This window comes from Plasmodium inui (genome assembly GCF_000524495.1).
Source record: "Plasmodium inui San Antonio 1 unplaced genomic scaffold supercont1.2, whole genome shotgun sequence".
NCBI classification, from domain to species: Eukaryota; Apicomplexa; class Aconoidasida; order Haemosporida; family Plasmodiidae; genus Plasmodium; species Plasmodium inui.
Window position 1 is genome coordinate 1,293,015 of NW_008481836.1, and position 16,529 is coordinate 1,309,543.

General features: G+C 39.3%; 3 protein-coding genes across 3 annotated transcripts; 1 reads left to right on the plus strand and 2 right to left on the minus strand.

Annotated features, from left to right (window-relative positions):
- Window positions 1-288: 288 nt before the first annotated feature.
- C922_00741 (clathrin heavy chain) lies at window positions 289-6,048 on the plus strand (the record flags this gene model as incomplete). Its single annotated transcript, XM_008816353.1, has 1 exon — window positions 289-6,048. One exon carries the CDS (start codon window positions 289-291, stop codon window positions 6,046-6,048), a length of 5,760 nt encoding a protein of 1,919 aa, XP_008814575.1.
- A 1,177-nt stretch (window positions 6,049-7,225) lies between these two features.
- On the minus strand, window positions 7,226-12,451 carry C922_00742 (phospholipid-translocating ATPase; the record flags this gene model as incomplete). Its single annotated transcript, XM_008816354.1, has 4 exons — window positions 7,226-7,318; window positions 7,572-7,646; window positions 7,808-12,104; window positions 12,369-12,451. 4 exons carry the CDS (start codon window positions 12,449-12,451, stop codon window positions 7,226-7,228), a joined length of 4,548 nt encoding a protein of 1,515 aa, XP_008814576.1.
- A 2,724-nt stretch (window positions 12,452-15,175) lies between these two features.
- On the minus strand, window positions 15,176-15,751 carry C922_00743 (phosphatidylethanolamine-binding protein; the record flags this gene model as incomplete). Its single annotated transcript, XM_008816355.1, has 1 exon — window positions 15,176-15,751. One exon carries the CDS (start codon window positions 15,749-15,751, stop codon window positions 15,176-15,178), a length of 576 nt encoding a protein of 191 aa, XP_008814577.1.
- Between the last annotated feature and the right edge of the window lie 778 nt (window positions 15,752-16,529).

The window sequence follows — 16,529 nt, forward strand, 5'->3', positions numbered from 1 at the left end:
TTTTGCATATCTTGATTGTGATAACGTTCTTAGCGTTTTCCGATGCGCGTTTTTCAGCATTTTCCACGTTCAGATTGCTTACCTCGTTCACTGTTGCTTACTCGGTTTTGCTCCTTGCCCAGTTCTTCGACTGTTCGCACCCCGGGGAATAGGTCCGCCCCTGTCAGTTTTCCCGTCAGCCCCCTCGACGCACCGTTCTCTCACCCTGAAGGACACCCGCGCCCGTGAATACATGCCTAAACACGTGAGGTATACAACAACGAAAGGACGCCCGAATTTGTCGAAAGAATGAATCCCAGCAACCCTTTATCTGTCGCAGTGGCAGATAGTCTGTCCACGTATGACATCCAGAATGAGTCGTTTCGTCTAGGCACTGTATCCATCGAAGGAGACAAATTTATATGCGTTAAAGAAAATGTGAACGAGAACACCCAAGTGGTGGTTATAAACCTGCAAAATAAGATAAGCACGCGGAAGTATATGAAAGCAGAGAGTGTCATTATTCACCCCAATGACCCCATATTAGCATTGAGAGGTACCTTAAAAAATGTCAACACGATATTTTTACAAGTTTTTAACATAGAAACGAAGGAAAAAATATGTTCCTTAAATTTAAATGAGTACATGAATTACTGGAAGTGGATAAATAATGACACCATTGCCATTGTCTGCGAGAGGAATGTATACCATTGGAATATAGACATCCACAATAGTAAGAAGCAGAAGGAAAATTACACCTTGACGAAGGTTTTCGAGAAGGCACAAGTGTTCATTGACAACAATTCTCAAATTTTATACTATGCCACAGATAAGGACATGAAATGGTGCATTTTGTGTGGAATATCTACGCAGGATCAAGGAAAAAGCATCGATGGGTACATGCAACTTTACTCGTGTGATAAGAAGTTGCACCAAACGATTGAAGGATTTATAGGATGTTTTGGATCATTTATATTTGATAACTGGGACATAAAGCCCCTCTTCTGTTTTGTCGAAAAGAAGAAAAATTCAACTGTATCGAGAATCCACTTGATGGATATATACAGTAGCAAGACGGAGACGGGCACCATGCCATACAAAATTGTGAAGGAAATTAATCTAATAAATGAGAACATTAATGATTTCCCAATTTATATCAGCATGAACACTTTGCAAGGGGTGATATACATTGTCACAAAGTGCAGCTATGTGTACATATTTGATGAAGGCACACTAACCCAACTTGTGAAGGAAAAAATTAGTGAAGATAACATTTTCACCTGCTGTGATAGCAAAAACGGGGAAGGAATATACGCGGTGAACAAAAAAGGAAAAATTTACTACATCACCATTAACTACGTCAATTTAATAAACCACATAAAATTGTCCAACTTTGATAGTAAGGATAAAATTATAAAAAATTTGTGCGTAAAATATGGGTACCCAGGATGCGACTACATTAGTGCTTACAAAAAATGCATTAACGAAATGGATTTTAAGAAGGCCTCGAAAATTATATGCCTACTGAAGAACACCAAAACGTATGAGGAATACTCCAGCTCAGTTGCCGAAGCTGTTTTGATTATGACCAGGAAAAATGTAGACATTAGAATTATCCCTCCCTTGCGAACACAGCAAGTGCTGAATAGCTTCAAATCGATGAAAAATGCATCGGGACAGCTATCCCCTCTTCTTCTGTACTTTTCAGTGCTTCTCGAATATGACAAGTTGAACACGTACGAATCGGTCGAGTTGGTGAAACCTGTCATTTTGCAAAAAAAGAAGGAATATCTAGAAAAATGGATAAAGGATGACAAGTTAACCTGCTCGGAAGAATTGGGGGACTTAGTCAAAGTGCTAGATTTGCGACTAGCGTTGAATATTTACCTGCGGTGTGGGGCGCACAATAAGATAGTTTCCACCTATTGTCTTCTTAACATGTTTAATAATGTCCTCAGCTATTTGAATAACTTTAAGCAGGTCTCCTTTGACTTTGTAAGCATATTCATTGTCATTGTGAATTACGAATCTCAGTACAGTAACGAGAAAGACAGGAGTTCGTCCATGACTGATATGAGTAGCTCCTCGAAGAACGAAGCGATGGATTTCTTCAACGATAGCAGTAATAGTACAAACGATAGCAGGCAGGGAAAAGGTATCAACAACGAAGTGGCAGTGCAGTACGTGAAATTTCTATGCGAAAATAACATCCCATTTGATATCAACAATATTATTGATTATCTGCTGAGTAAGAACAAGTTACAAGAAGCCACCTCGATACTGCTGGACTTTCTGAAGGACAATAAACCGGAGCATAAAAATTTACAAACCAAGTTGTTTGAATTTAACTTATACAATAATGTGCAAGTAGCAGAGACTCTATTCCAAATGGATATTTTTACCTACTATGATAAGAACAGAATAGCCTATTTGTGTGAAGAGAAGGGATTATTTCAGAGGGCCCTAGAAAACTACACCAATTTGAATGACATAAAAAGAGTGATCACCAAATCGTCGTGCTTTCAAAAGAACACAAATACGAATCACAGCATGGACGGCTCTCTCCCCAACACAGGGATTTCCATCGACTGGATTAAGAAGTACTTTTCTACGTTAAGCGACTCTGTGTGTCAAGATATACTGTTTGATTTCATGAAGGGGAACAAAATAAATATGGAGGTCGTCATTTCCATCTGCGTCCAGTACTATAACAAAATAGGTATCAAGAAAATTATCAACAAATTTGAGGAGAATAAGAATTACGAAGGAATTTTCTACTTCATTAGTTCGATCCTCAGCCACTTGCCGAACTTAACCAACAAAACGACAGACCACCTATCGTATGGAAGCATGAACGATGAGACGTCGTCCATTCTGCTGACATCTGACATCGGATCTCAGTACAGCAACGCGGAAAATTCCTCCAGCCTGAAAATCGAAGATGTTCATTTTATCATGTTTAAATATATTGAGGCGTGTGTCAAGATAAACAACATCCAAGAGTTAGACAGAATTTGTAAGGACAAAAATGCAAAGTACAACCCAGAACAAGTTAAAAACTTCTTGAAGGACTGCAAATTGTCCGACCCCCGTCCACTCATATACGTGTGTGACATACATAACTACATTGAAGAGCTCGCGGAATATTTATATAAAAATAGCTTGTTGAAATATATCGAAGTGTACGTGATTAAGGTTAATCCAAATAATGCTCACAAGGTTATCGGTGTACTCCTGGACCTGGACGCCTCGGAAGACTTCCTCCTCAATCTTTTGAACAATATAAAAAATATTTCCAATATAGGAAACCTAATCGAAATAGCAGAAAAGAGGAATAGACTAAAATTGCTGTTACCATGGCTGGAAAGCAGATCCAATGAGGGATATGAAAATATTGAACTGCATAACGCTTTGGCCAAGATATACATCGACTTGAATAAGGATCCAGAGAATTTCCTAAAGAATAACAATTTCTATGATAAAAAATTAATAGGGAAATATTGCGAAGATCTAGACCCCCATTTAGCCTATACCGTGTACGAAAAATCGAACGGAGAGTGCGACGAGGAGTTAATCCATATAACCAGCAAAAATGGCTTATTCAAACTGCAAGCCAAATATTTAGTATCCAGACAGTCCATGGAATTGTGGATAAAGGTTTTAGACGAATCCAACAAGTACAGAAAAAACGTAATCGATCAGGTCATCGGCTCGACGTTGATCGAATCCAATAACGCAGAAGAAATTACCGTAACGGTTAAAGCCTTTATTGAGAAAAAGCTAAGCAGTGAATTAATTGAGTTGCTGGAAAAAATCGTTCTGCATAACAGTGAATTTAGTGATAATAAGAATTTGCAGAACTTGCTAATCTTGACTGCCATCAAATCGGATTCGAAGAAAGTGATGGAATATATCAACCGACTTGACAGCTTCTCTGGTCCGCAAATTGCGTCCGTTGCGTATGACTATAAGCTGAGGGAGGAAGCCTTTGTTATTTATAAAAAGTTCAATTGCTACACATCAGCCATCTCCGTGCTGTTAGATAAAATCCTGCAAGTGAATAATAAAAGCGCCTATCCAAATGAATTTTCGCGAGCGAGTTCGTCTGCCTACAACGAGAGTGACGAGTATGTGAAGCAGTTGGGAGAGGGAGGAAGATACGGCTATCAAGAGGGGAGGGACAATTTGCTTGGCGGCAGTAACGAGGTGGGGGGCGCGCTCAGTGAGTCTGATTTACACGACGCGCAGGAACAACCTGTCCTAGACCCGAAAAGTTACGAAGATGACCTAAACAGAGCCATCGAATACGCACAAAAGTGCAACCACAACGATGTGTGGTTCATTCTAGGGAAGGCCCAACTAAAAATAAACAAAATTATTGACGCCATAGACAGTTTCGTAAAATCGAATAACCCAGAAGCTTACAAGGAAGTTATAGCAAAATGCAAGGAGAATAATTTTTACGAGCATTTAATAACGTATCTGAACACTCTGAGGGATCAGAATTTGCTGAAGGACGTGTTGGTAGATTCGGAACTACTGTATGCCTATGCGAAATTGAAAAAAACAACAGAAATGACTAAATTTATTGGCTGCACTAATTCAGCCAACTTGCAGCTAATAGGGGATAGACTGTTCAAAGAACAAGAGTATGAAGTTGCCAAAATATTGTACAGCAACATACCCAACAATCAGAAGCTAACCTTCTGTTATTTGAAGCTGAAGGAGTACTCTCTAGCCATAGAAGCAGCCAAAAAGGCGAAGAGTCTGAAAACGTGGAAAGAAGTAAATTTCATTTGTGTTAAGTACAAGCAGTTGAAACATGCACACACAGCAGGGCTCCAATTAATCATGCATGCGGATCACCTGGACGAAATTATCAACATTTATGAAAAAAAAAAATACATAAACGAGTTAATGAGTCTACTGGAGAACGGACTAAACAATGAAAGAGCACACGTGGGAATCTACACCGAGTTAGGAATCCTCTACGCCAAGTACAAACCGGAGAAGTTAATGGAGTTCATAAGAAACTACTCAAACAAAATGAACACAAGGAAATTAATTGATGTTTGCCAAAATGAATACTTATTAAAAGAAGCTGTTTATTTGTACATATCCTACGATGAGTACAACTTAGCGGTGGATACCATTATAAAACACTCCCCCACTGCGTACACACCAGACACCTTCATGCAAGTGATTCACAAAGTCACCAATAGTGACATCATACACAAAGTAATCGATTTCTATATAGAAGAGCACCCATTAAATTTGTACAATTTGTTAAAAATTTTGGAAAACAAAATTGATAACAATCGATTAGTACAGACATTGAAGAAGTCCAACAATTTACCTCTCATACAAAAATATCTGGAAGATATCCAAGGGCAAAATATAACGGCTGTAAATGAAACGCTAAACGAAATTTATTTACAAAATGATGATTACATCAGTTTGAGGAACTCAATTGATGATTATGACAATTTTAACCAAACCAATTTAATCAACAAATTAGAGAATCACAAACTTTCAGAAATGAGAAGAATCGCATCTCTGCTTTATAAGAAAAATAAAAAATATAAAGAAGCTATTAATCTTTCTAAGAAAGAGGAACAATATAAGGACGCAATCGAAATTGCAAGAGTGTCTAAGAATAATTCATACGTGGAAGATTTAATAAATTTTTTCATCGAAATTAAAAATAAAGAAGCGTTGTGTGCGGGCCTCATCGTTTGTTATGATATACTCAAGCCCGATTATGTATTAGAAATTGTCTGGACCAGCGGATTTAAGGACCAAGCTATGTTATACTTCATTCAAGTTGTCAGTGATTACACCAATCAGATCGACGCCATGAAGAAACAAATCGAAGACATGCAGAAGGAGAAGAAGATGAATAAATCTGCTCCTAACGATTTTGCGGCCAACTCCATGTCTGGCCAGTTTAACTACTCGCTCAACAATCACTTGTCCATCATGCCTCCTCAGAATAGCTACATGTCTGGCAGTTCTCAGTACGACAAGTTTGACAAGTATGACATGTTTAACAATAATTCGCACTTTTGAGGGAGGGCCGCCCCCGGCCAGTTCGGCGCGGCGCAGCGGTGTGATGTTACGAGTAAGTGGCACCTTTGCGTGAAGGGCATTCCACAGCGAAGCCCCCACCCCCCTTTTGTGAACCCCTTTGACACCAGCAATGACTTAAATTATTTTTTCATTTTAAATCAACCATTGTGCTAATTCAGGGGCAGGCACATTTGTGCCCTTACGCGCCTCTTTCCCGTCACTACCATGTGCATCCGAAACGTTACGTAGACCAGACAAATAAAGAGAAGCACAGAAAACACTTAAGGTGCACGGACGAAGGTGCCCACGTAAAAAAGGAAAAAAAGGGATAACTTGCATATTCTTACACGTCACCATGTGTACATTCTGATGATTACATATCCTAGTCAGAATAAATGTATAACGCCACGTTAACACGCCACTTCGGTGCGCGCTCATCTTTTTCTTTTTTTTTTTTTTTTTTCACGTCGCTTCCTTTTTTACATATTGTTAAACTATTCGAAGGGACAACTTTTTTGTTATGACCTAACTTCAAATAGCGTACCTTAGTAAACCAAACCATGTGAGGCAGATTTTTTTCCCCATCCCCCGTTCTAGTTATCCTCAAAAAGGTCAGCTTTTGTGGGGTCCACTTTGGGCCATTTCCCAGAAGTTACTAAAGGGTAATCATCTTTGCAAAAACAGTGGTTATTAAAATTTTGCTGAACCCTCTACCAAAAAAAAAAAAAAAATGGTGATTAAAATTTTATTCAAAAAAGTTGACATTAATAACAAATTCAAATTTTGACATGGAATAAGCGGTAAGTAAAAGGCACACATAAAATATCACATATGGGCAGGTGTAGACAAAAATTGGGCGGACTGGTGTGACTGTTTCAGTTATAGGTTTGTGTGTCCCAGCATGGGCGTCCCCCAGCAGGAACACCCTTGCGTGCGCACACAAAAATAAAAACGGTACATGCATTATTGCGCTTGGGCGTGCTCTCGTACAAGCGCCTAGGCTGCATACGAAAAAGTGGGAGTATATCCCTCCTTGCATACTTAAGCACCTCTTCACACACAGGTATATACATATATATATATATCCGTATGTACAAAGATAAGCAAGTACAAAGTTCTTCAATTGAATTCAATCACAATCAAGCCCGCAACAAAATACAAACGCGGAAGCGGCCGCTTAAATCATTTTGTCTTGCTTTCTAATCAAGTTCACGCACGCGGGGTCTACTTCGCTGAATGCGTATCCAAGAGATTTGCATTTTTCGATTTTCTGCGGGGGGGAAAAAAGGAAAAATGGAGAAAAACAGGAAACAAACAGGAGAGCTATGTACTAAGGCACAGGCTCTTTAAAATGCAGCGTAACAGCCCTCGCCAGACGCAGCAACGTGAATTGTGCACTCGTCAAAACATTGCAACGGAGTAACCACGTTAAACGCAATTGTTTTTCCAAGGGGAGGGAAGGTGCCTCTAAATGACGAGGCCTCTTTTATCCTCCTCTTTACGGCTTCTCATTAAGTGCGTACAATTTCTTCCTCCTTCTGATGGGTGTCAGAACTTAGCAGGTTTATGACGGTGTTTTCCCCCTTCGGTTTCTCTTCCTAGGGTGCAGACGGGGAAAAAAGTATGAACAAAGGTGTGGGGTTCGCGTTGAGGTGAGGGGGGTAAGTCGTCTTTTCATCTCTCCTGTTGATTCTCCTTCTGACTCTCCTGTTCATTCTCCTGTTATCACTCCTGTTGACTGCCCCCCTCGGCACTTTACCTGGTCGAGCAAGAAGTGGTACACCTCCGGGTTGAAGTTTCTCTTGAAAACCTTAAAGATGTAGTCCCTAGACAGGGCGGTGAATAGGCCTAACAAGACAACTAGCCAAAAGCGTAACGATTTTGCTAAAATGACAGCTGTGCCTAAGAAATTGTTACTGCCAAAGCACATGAAGGAGAAGGACACCACAAGAATGACGAAGGAGAAAATGCTCATAAACACAGCGGTAAGCGGGAGCACATTTAAGCAGTATGTCTCCAGAAGCACTTTCAAATTGACAACTAAAACGGTGATAAAATAAGTGACGCTTCCAACTCTCCACATATCGAAAGGTGTCCCATCGGAACTAGGAATATTATAATAGGATAAAAAGTATAGGGGTAGTAAAAAAACAACTAAGCCATGAAAAAGGCTGTTAATAACCCAAGACACAAATGTGCTAATGTTAAAATAGTAATGGTATATTCCTAATTTGTACAAGGTCGGAGTTACCAAGGCTGTGTTTAAGCTCACGTCTTTGTCTAATATGGCATGTGCTACGACCGGAACAGACGTAAACAAAATGTTATAAAGGTGCAGTAAAAATTCGTAGTATATTTTCTGCCCAGAATATAAAGAAAGCGATCCGAAGATGAACAAGGGGAAAATTAAAACAATATTCTTGTAAAACATGTATACCACCAACTTGCTTATTCTGTTGTAGGACAATCTACCATGCACTAGTAACAAATTTTTTAAGAATCTAAACTGACTGATACCATAATCTGAGGAGTTAAATGCCTGGACGCCTTCTTGCCCTCTAATCCCAACTCCAATGTTAGCTGTGTTAATCATGTTGCGATCATTAGCCCCATCGCCTATAGCTAAAGTAATCTTTTTCAACAATCGATTGGCTGACGAAACGATTGCTCCTTTTTGGTAGGGACTCACTCGGCCACATATCACAGAAGAACACTTATCCGCCAGGTAAAAAAATTTCCTTTCAAATTTCTTGCTCAATAAAATGTCTAACAACGCCCCATCTACGACTAACACGTGGTTAAACGAGCTAATTAACATTTTGTAATTATCTGGACTTAACGATAAGCTACATTCTTTCTTGACAGTAAAACAGCTCCTCAAAAAACCCTGCTTTTTATCATTAACTTCGGCATTAAAATCGTAGTGAGGTAAATTTAACGTTTTTTCAATATTGATAATGTCCTCATCAATTTTATTCATCAGTGCTTCTTCACATGATATTAAATCTGCAGTGTAGATAAACTGCTCCGAATAATTATCGATCAAATTTGCAGCAATGCCGATGTTCACTGCTGTCTCTATTTTATCGCCAGTTAACATCCATATGTGAATACCTGCCAGTCTTAGATCTTCTATTGTGGAACTGACCCCTTCTTGTAATTTATCCTCTATGCCGGTTACTCCTTGCAAGGTTAATTTATTTTCAATAAATTCTGCCACGTTTTCTAAATTTTCTTCTCTGTCTTTTATACTTACAGTGGCTTCTTTGTACAGTCTGTACCATTCTGCGAATTCCTCTTCTGTTAATTCCCTTTGTGCGATACACAATGTTCTTAACCCTTCGTCCGCGTACGTTTCCATATGTTCAATCGTCATGTCATCTACCTCCGTCTTTTTTGCTAATTTGTTTAAAATAACACTTCCAGCTCCTTTGCAAAAGAGCATAATTTTGGACTCCTTGCAGTTTTTACAAGTGATTATGTCTTTGTTTTGATTGTCATTATTTCCCTTTTTGGGTTTCTCACCTCCAGGGGCGAAGTTTTCATCCAGAGGATCTTTCTTCAATCGGGAGGAGATGTTCATTTCGTTCCTGGCAAGTGCCGCCCGTTCCTCTTCCGCCCTTCCTAGATGTCGCTCCTCCTTTAGATCGCTTCCGCTTCCCCCCTTAGCAGTGACACCTCCACCTCTATGTGTACCTCTGACGGGTATTCTACAAATGACGCTACTCATTTTTCTCTTGCTTGTAAATTCAACAATTGCCAACGTTTCAATTTCGTAAACCGTGCCGAAGATGCTAATTCCGTACTTGCCATCCTTCCTGTACAAGAAGGTGATTCCAAAATGCTTTGCAGCATATACTAGGGCTTCTTCATCTGGGCTACTAGACGAGTAGGTCGTCGTGGGTTCCTTTCCATAATCACATATCACGGAATGGTTAATGGCCAAATGTAGGAAGAAGCCTATCAGAGCGGCATGGTTAAAATGCGTCACATCGTGCAGATGATTTACCAAATCGGCATCTACTATATTTACATTTGGCGTTTTCTCCGTTGACTTCTGGGCGGGTTCGTCTGGAATGGCCATATTTTTTTTTTTTAAAATGTGCTTTTTAATTTCAGTTAGACCATTTCCATAGGAAATCCCATTAATGGCACATTTTCTGAACTCCATTACGTTGCATGTTAACGTTCCGGTTTTGTCCGAGAAAATGTATTCGATTTGTCCAAGCTCTTCTATCAGGCTGGATGTTCTGGGTACGGCATTGAAATATATGTAGTTTTTTTCCCTTACGTCCTTAAAGCTGATAACTCTGGTGAGCGTTCTTTTCCGTTCATTCCAGGTGGCATTTCCATTGGAGCCATTATTTCTGTTGGTGTTGCTCTTGCTGGTGCTGTTAGCGCCAGTGTGAAACTCCCCATTTGTTGCTTCGCTCCTTTCAATGCTTTCTTGTGGCACAAAATTCATTTTTGACTTATCGGTCTGATTGCTCCGGGCGTGGGGTTTCCCACCGGGTTCCTTAATGTCCAACTCGATTGAATTTTCATCTCGCAAGCTTGCAGTTTCCATCTGATTTCCGAAGGTGGGAATATCCGCCAGCACTTTATGTATCATATTCTTGTCACAGGAAATGAAATACGCCTGAACAACTTTTACGAAACTCATGGTGACAATCAAACTGATGGGAATAAAATTCGCTGTGATGACAACCCAGGAGAAAAAGGAAATAACTCCGACAATAAAAGGCTTCTTGGATTCTTCTAAGTTAAAAGGCAAGTACTTAAATTTACTTTTCTTGGACAAGCTTACAATCACTGCATTGTAGTAGGCTGATATGAAACAAATAATCATCTGAATGAGCCAAATGATGATGGTCAGCTTATTGGTTAATATTTCTAATTGACTCGTTTTAATAATCGGTTTGGTGGAATTCATCTGTATTTTGGTTTCCTTCCCAATGTATATAACTATGCCAATAACCCAGTCGGTATTTTTTAACTTACAACCTCTTAAGACGAAGTGTTTTTCGTCAAATGGGATTCTGACATATTTGTCTTCACTGGCATCATTTAATCCATGTATCCAGTCCTCCTCTATATTTCCAATGCTGCTACTATTTTTACTAAAATCTGCACTTGATACCCTCCTTCGCCTATTTTCTATCAACTCGGTTGTTTCTTTTAATATTCCCGACAAATTGCTATTAGAGTGTAGGTCAGTTTTTTCATCTTTCTGGAAATAGATTGTACCATACATGGTCGTCAAATCTTTATTGGATTTTTCACTGATTATAAACCCCTTCAAATTTTTTATCTTGTCAATTGCTTCACTTCTGTCCGAGGTAAGAATGTTGAATACGAATCCGTTTGCTTCTTTAACCTTTAAGTTCGTTTCTCCATCCAAGCTGGATGTTTCCACAAATGCAATTCCATTTTTGTCACTTGTACTTAGCAGTAAAATGTCAGCACAGAAAAATTCGGACCTTCTACAGAGAATTATATCCCCTGCATTTACATCCTTCCACCTTTTTTTAATAGTCCCTTCGATGTATCCTAAATTGCCTTCAAAACTGCTCATAAAAGTATCCACGTCTGTAATTTCTTCGACGTATATTTCTTCATCGAAGGAGTTATCCGTACTGCATATTTTTTTTTTCCGGATTAAAAAATTTCTGATCTTTCTAAATATAGTTCTACAGAAGGATGTAGTCCGCGTTTCCTCGTTGGTCTCCTCATCAGCCACAACGTAGCACATTCGATTGTTTTCAATTTTGTCCGTCTTGTGTCTGTTCCAATCTTCATACGCATCCTTGATAGCATTGGCCACTAGAACAATGGTCAGCGGAAACAAAATAGTCGGTAGTCTATTTGTTGCGGTGAACTGGGGCACTAACTGCAGAATGCCGATGATCAAAAAGTAGACATTGGATATCTTGTGAAACTGCTCATATGCATTCAAAAAAATGAAGTTCCAAATGGTGTACTTGGATGTGATCACGGAGTTGTTGTGTCCTCTTTTGTTGCGGCTGTTTATGTTTATTCGAATTTCGTTAACTCCACTGCGAGGGGGTGCAAAATGAGGTACAAAAATGAGGCACAAAAATGAGGCGCAAATGGGGTTGTGTTCAAATGTGGCATATATTCCCCGCAACCTTGCTGCAGGTTTATCTTCGCGCTAGGCCACAACACATGTTCGCGGTGACGTAAATGGTAATCAAATGGGTAGAAGGGTTAGAATCTCAAAGGCAGGTTTGTTCCCCATACTTATACAACGAAATATGCGCGGACGTAGTTGTATACATAAAGGCGCGAAACCCCTTCACTGGATGTGATAAATGTTCACAAAATGTGCCCCATCAGGTGTGCACAGGTTGTGTAACATCGGCCCCATTTTAATGTCACCCATTGTGCAGTAAAACATTTCATGCAGCGAAAAAAAGAGGGAGTGTTCATATATGTAAATTTGTGCACAAAGGGGGAATCTCCCACAGGGCGCTCTCTGCATATCTGCTTATCGACGCTTCATTAATTAGGACGATGTAAAATATTCAGTCTCTTTGTTTTTCCTATTTTTTGGTTTTCCTCGTTTGCTTCTTAACGAATCATCGGGATGAAATTTTTGTTCATTTTGCTTTTTTTTTTTTTTATGGCACATTTTGCGAAACGGTTGGGGGAGAAGGCCGACCGATTGGAACCACTTGTATGGGTACGTACATGCACCTAACCTTCAACTGCACCTGCATGTATTCATTAGGGTCATCACGACACTGCCTGCAGCAACCCGTGCTCCTCCTGTCGAGCAGGGATGCATCCACAATGCAACACAGAGGCAAGCACAGCAAAGACCACAAGCGCATGCTACACCTCTACGCGGACACACGCAAGAAATCTCACTATAAAGAATGTTCTTTTCACATCTGGCCATCAAGCAGTTCTACATAAGTACGCAGATATCTGCGCTTTTTGCGTGAATTGAGTGGTGGGTGGCGGAGGGAGTATACATCATCCTTAGATATAAAAATGTATTCAGATATATCTATATGTGCCGCAGTGGTACATACTCTTAGGTATGCATCTTACTTGTTATTTCCTTTTAATAAATTCAGGGTTTTGCTATAAAGCAAGGACATTATTGCTTCTTTGTTTCTTCTTCTCTTCAGGGTTTGGTTAATCAAGTTTTGGCATATATTATATGCAAAAGTGAAACTGGGAAAGCATTTTTGACTTTTTTTTTTTTTCTTAATTTATATAAAAGGTACAGAATTGGGCGTGGTGATAAAAATTAAAAAAAAAAACTAAGATTTCCTAAATTAGGTCAGAAGTATGATTTAATGCCTCATTACTATAAAATGACCTCAACTTTGAAGAGTTAATAAATAATAAAAATAAAGAAAACTTCAGAAATGGAAAGAAAAGATGCTTTACGATGAAAATGTGTTTGCTTTGTGCATATACATATTGCTACAGGCGTGAGCTTATCACATCCTGTACACTAATGTTGCGTGTTTACGTATACTACGTATGCGTCAAAACAAAAGTACAAAAAAAACAATATATATAATGCTGTGCTTAAGTGTATTCACATGTTCGCGCGTGTAATTTATGTATGTGTTCACATCAGCAAGCACATGAGAAATTCCAATAAGTGTATGGAAGTAAGCCGATTTCGCAATGTATGCAATTGGCAAAAAAAAGAAACGATAGGCGCCAAATTGGAACAGGAAAAAAAGGTGAAAAAATGAAAAAGGAAAAAAGAAAACATAAAAAAGAAAAAACCAAAAAGTAACAACGAAAAAGTAAGAACGGAAATATAAAAACGAAAAAGTAAAAACGAAAAAGTAGAAACAAAAAAGAAAAAACAAAAAAAATGCGTTCAAGCAAATTCCATATTAACTGCTTAACCAAGGTTAGACAGTTCACTTGCTAGAAATTAACTATTTCTGGTTTTTCAGTCGAGCATTATGCTTCCACCCGTGCAAAATAAAAAAAATGGGTGATGGGGGGTTTATACACAATTAAGCATATTCGAAAAAGGGCACATATTTCTGGAATAAGTAGGTGAACTGGAATAATCTTCCAAAATCTTGTCACCACTTTCGTATGTATATTAAACACGCGGAAGCAAATCCCCTAATTTGTGCTCCTCAGTGGTAATAAAAAAATTATACGAACGATTAAGACTCGAAAAAAAAAAAAAATACACTACATCAAATGTTGTAGGAAGGAAAACATCGCGAAAGGCAATAGCCTACGTCAAAAAATTAACTTTGCGTAATGGTAGAGTAGGATAAGAACTTTCTTTTTTTTTTCAAATTTAAGAAAATCAGTAAACGACTTGTTAGTGCCCTCGCGGGGTGGAGAAGGCTCAATGGGAGTGACCGTACCCGTGAGAAGTTGAACAAAACGGAGTGTCTTAAATAGTCCCACCACCACACCAGGGTTGATACGTACACCTTTGAACTGTGTTACTACCGCCGTAGATAATCCGACACAATGTACATACGTGCGTAATAACCCCCTTTTTGCTGCTTCCCCGTCCAGCTTACCCCCTTTGCAGCAAAATGTACGCAATTATGCCTATGTAAAGATTCCCCAACGGCATGCGCATTCACCACTTCCCCATGCGTACAACTCCGGGACGTACAAATGTAGAACTGGGTGTATATCATTCCCACGAATTATAAATTGTGAATCAAAAAAAAAAAAAAAAACACTTACATAGCTCTAACTTTTAGTTGTTATTAGAAGTAGAAGGGGAGCTGAGGTATCGGGAATCCACACGTATGCGCATATGTACGCTCGCACAATCGCAATGGAGAAGACAATTTTCTAAAAATACAACTGTTTTGAAGCAAAAACAGAGAGATAGTAACAACAACAACGACGACAACAGCTACGACAACAACAAGCAGGTCACTCAACAGCTACACATGCAAGGGGGTAAGCACAATTGGTGTAAATGTGCATCATGTGCTTAATCTGAAAAAAAAAATTTACGTAATCACTTTTTACCACCCGAATGAATGGCTAAATTTGAATTCGTAGACACACACGTGGTGTACATATTCCTAATGGCGCAAAGATGGAGGGACGGGTGAAGTGCACCAGTGATGCCAACACATTGCACCAGTTACGCCTCTATCTGGCACCAGTTAAAACCCACAATTTTCATATCATTCATCTGTATAACGTTATAAGCAGACTGACAGTTGTTAAATTTAACTCTGGTAATGTAATGCTCGCCTCGGTAAAGAGGCACCCCTCTAATGTTCCCCTTATTTTCTTCCTTCATTAATGAAAGAATAAACGAAATTCTGTGCAAGCCGGTTCCTTTCTTAATGGATGGGCCTACATAGGGCAACAAGGTAATACAATTTTTATCCGTCCCTTTTACTAGCTCCTTGGATTTAATCCCGGACACAGCCCAGTGAACATAATCTCTCCCATCGGGTCTTCTTCTAGAAGGGAAGTCAGGATCGATCATAAACAAAATATAGCAGTAATCATCTGGGGGTGCTTCTGAAAATTTTATATTCCTAGGAACACTTCCTGTGCCAGCCAAATCTAATATGTTCCCATGATTTACTTCCTTTCCTGATTTAAAACTTATGTACATGTCTACAGTCAAGTTCACATTTTCGTCCGGAAAAACGTGAGGGATAATTTTTTCCCTTTTCAGTTCCTCTATCGTAGGCGGCATTCCCATGTTCGCTCCTCGCTGATATCGTTGTATGTGTGCTTCTTTATGTTATAAATACGTCCAGGACACTTGTCCACGTAAATACATACGTATGTATATTTATGTGTCTAGGGGAGCGTCCTCTTCCGCTCCTGTGTTGTTGTACTCACCGCTGCTGTTCGATTATGAGGCAAACATTCACAAATGCGCATGGAATTGCAAAATCGCTAAGTCCCTCTACTTAGTAGGCCACTTGGCGGGGTGCGTGTGTGTGGGAGGGTGAAAGCATACCAGTTTGCCTCAGGAATTGTAAAATATCAAAAGGAGCGTGGTGTGCGCTCATATACCAATACATACATATATACACATTTTTTTGTTTATAAAACTTGTGCTGTGTCTAAAAATTGCGCAGACAAGAGCAAAAAAAATTTTTACTTTACTTATATTGCATCTTTTCACATAACATTTGTTGTGTTGCAAACACGATGAAAAAAAAAAATACCTGGCGGGCGACCATGGGCCGACGCACCCCCTTGTGTGCACGTAACACCTATTTATTCATTTTATTCTTTCATCGTTTTGCTGCGTGCCTTTTTATGGAGCTTAAAAGGACACATGTAGGAACCCGGCCCAACAGACGGCGGTGTATCAGCAGTACAGAAAAGTGCCCTTTAAATCCATTTGCACATGCCTATATATGTTACTATAAGACTTTCTACACAACATAATACGCAAATTGCAACAATTCTGACTTTTTTAATTCCACCTGTAGAAGTTTTTTAGGTACTAATTTGTGTGCTGTTTA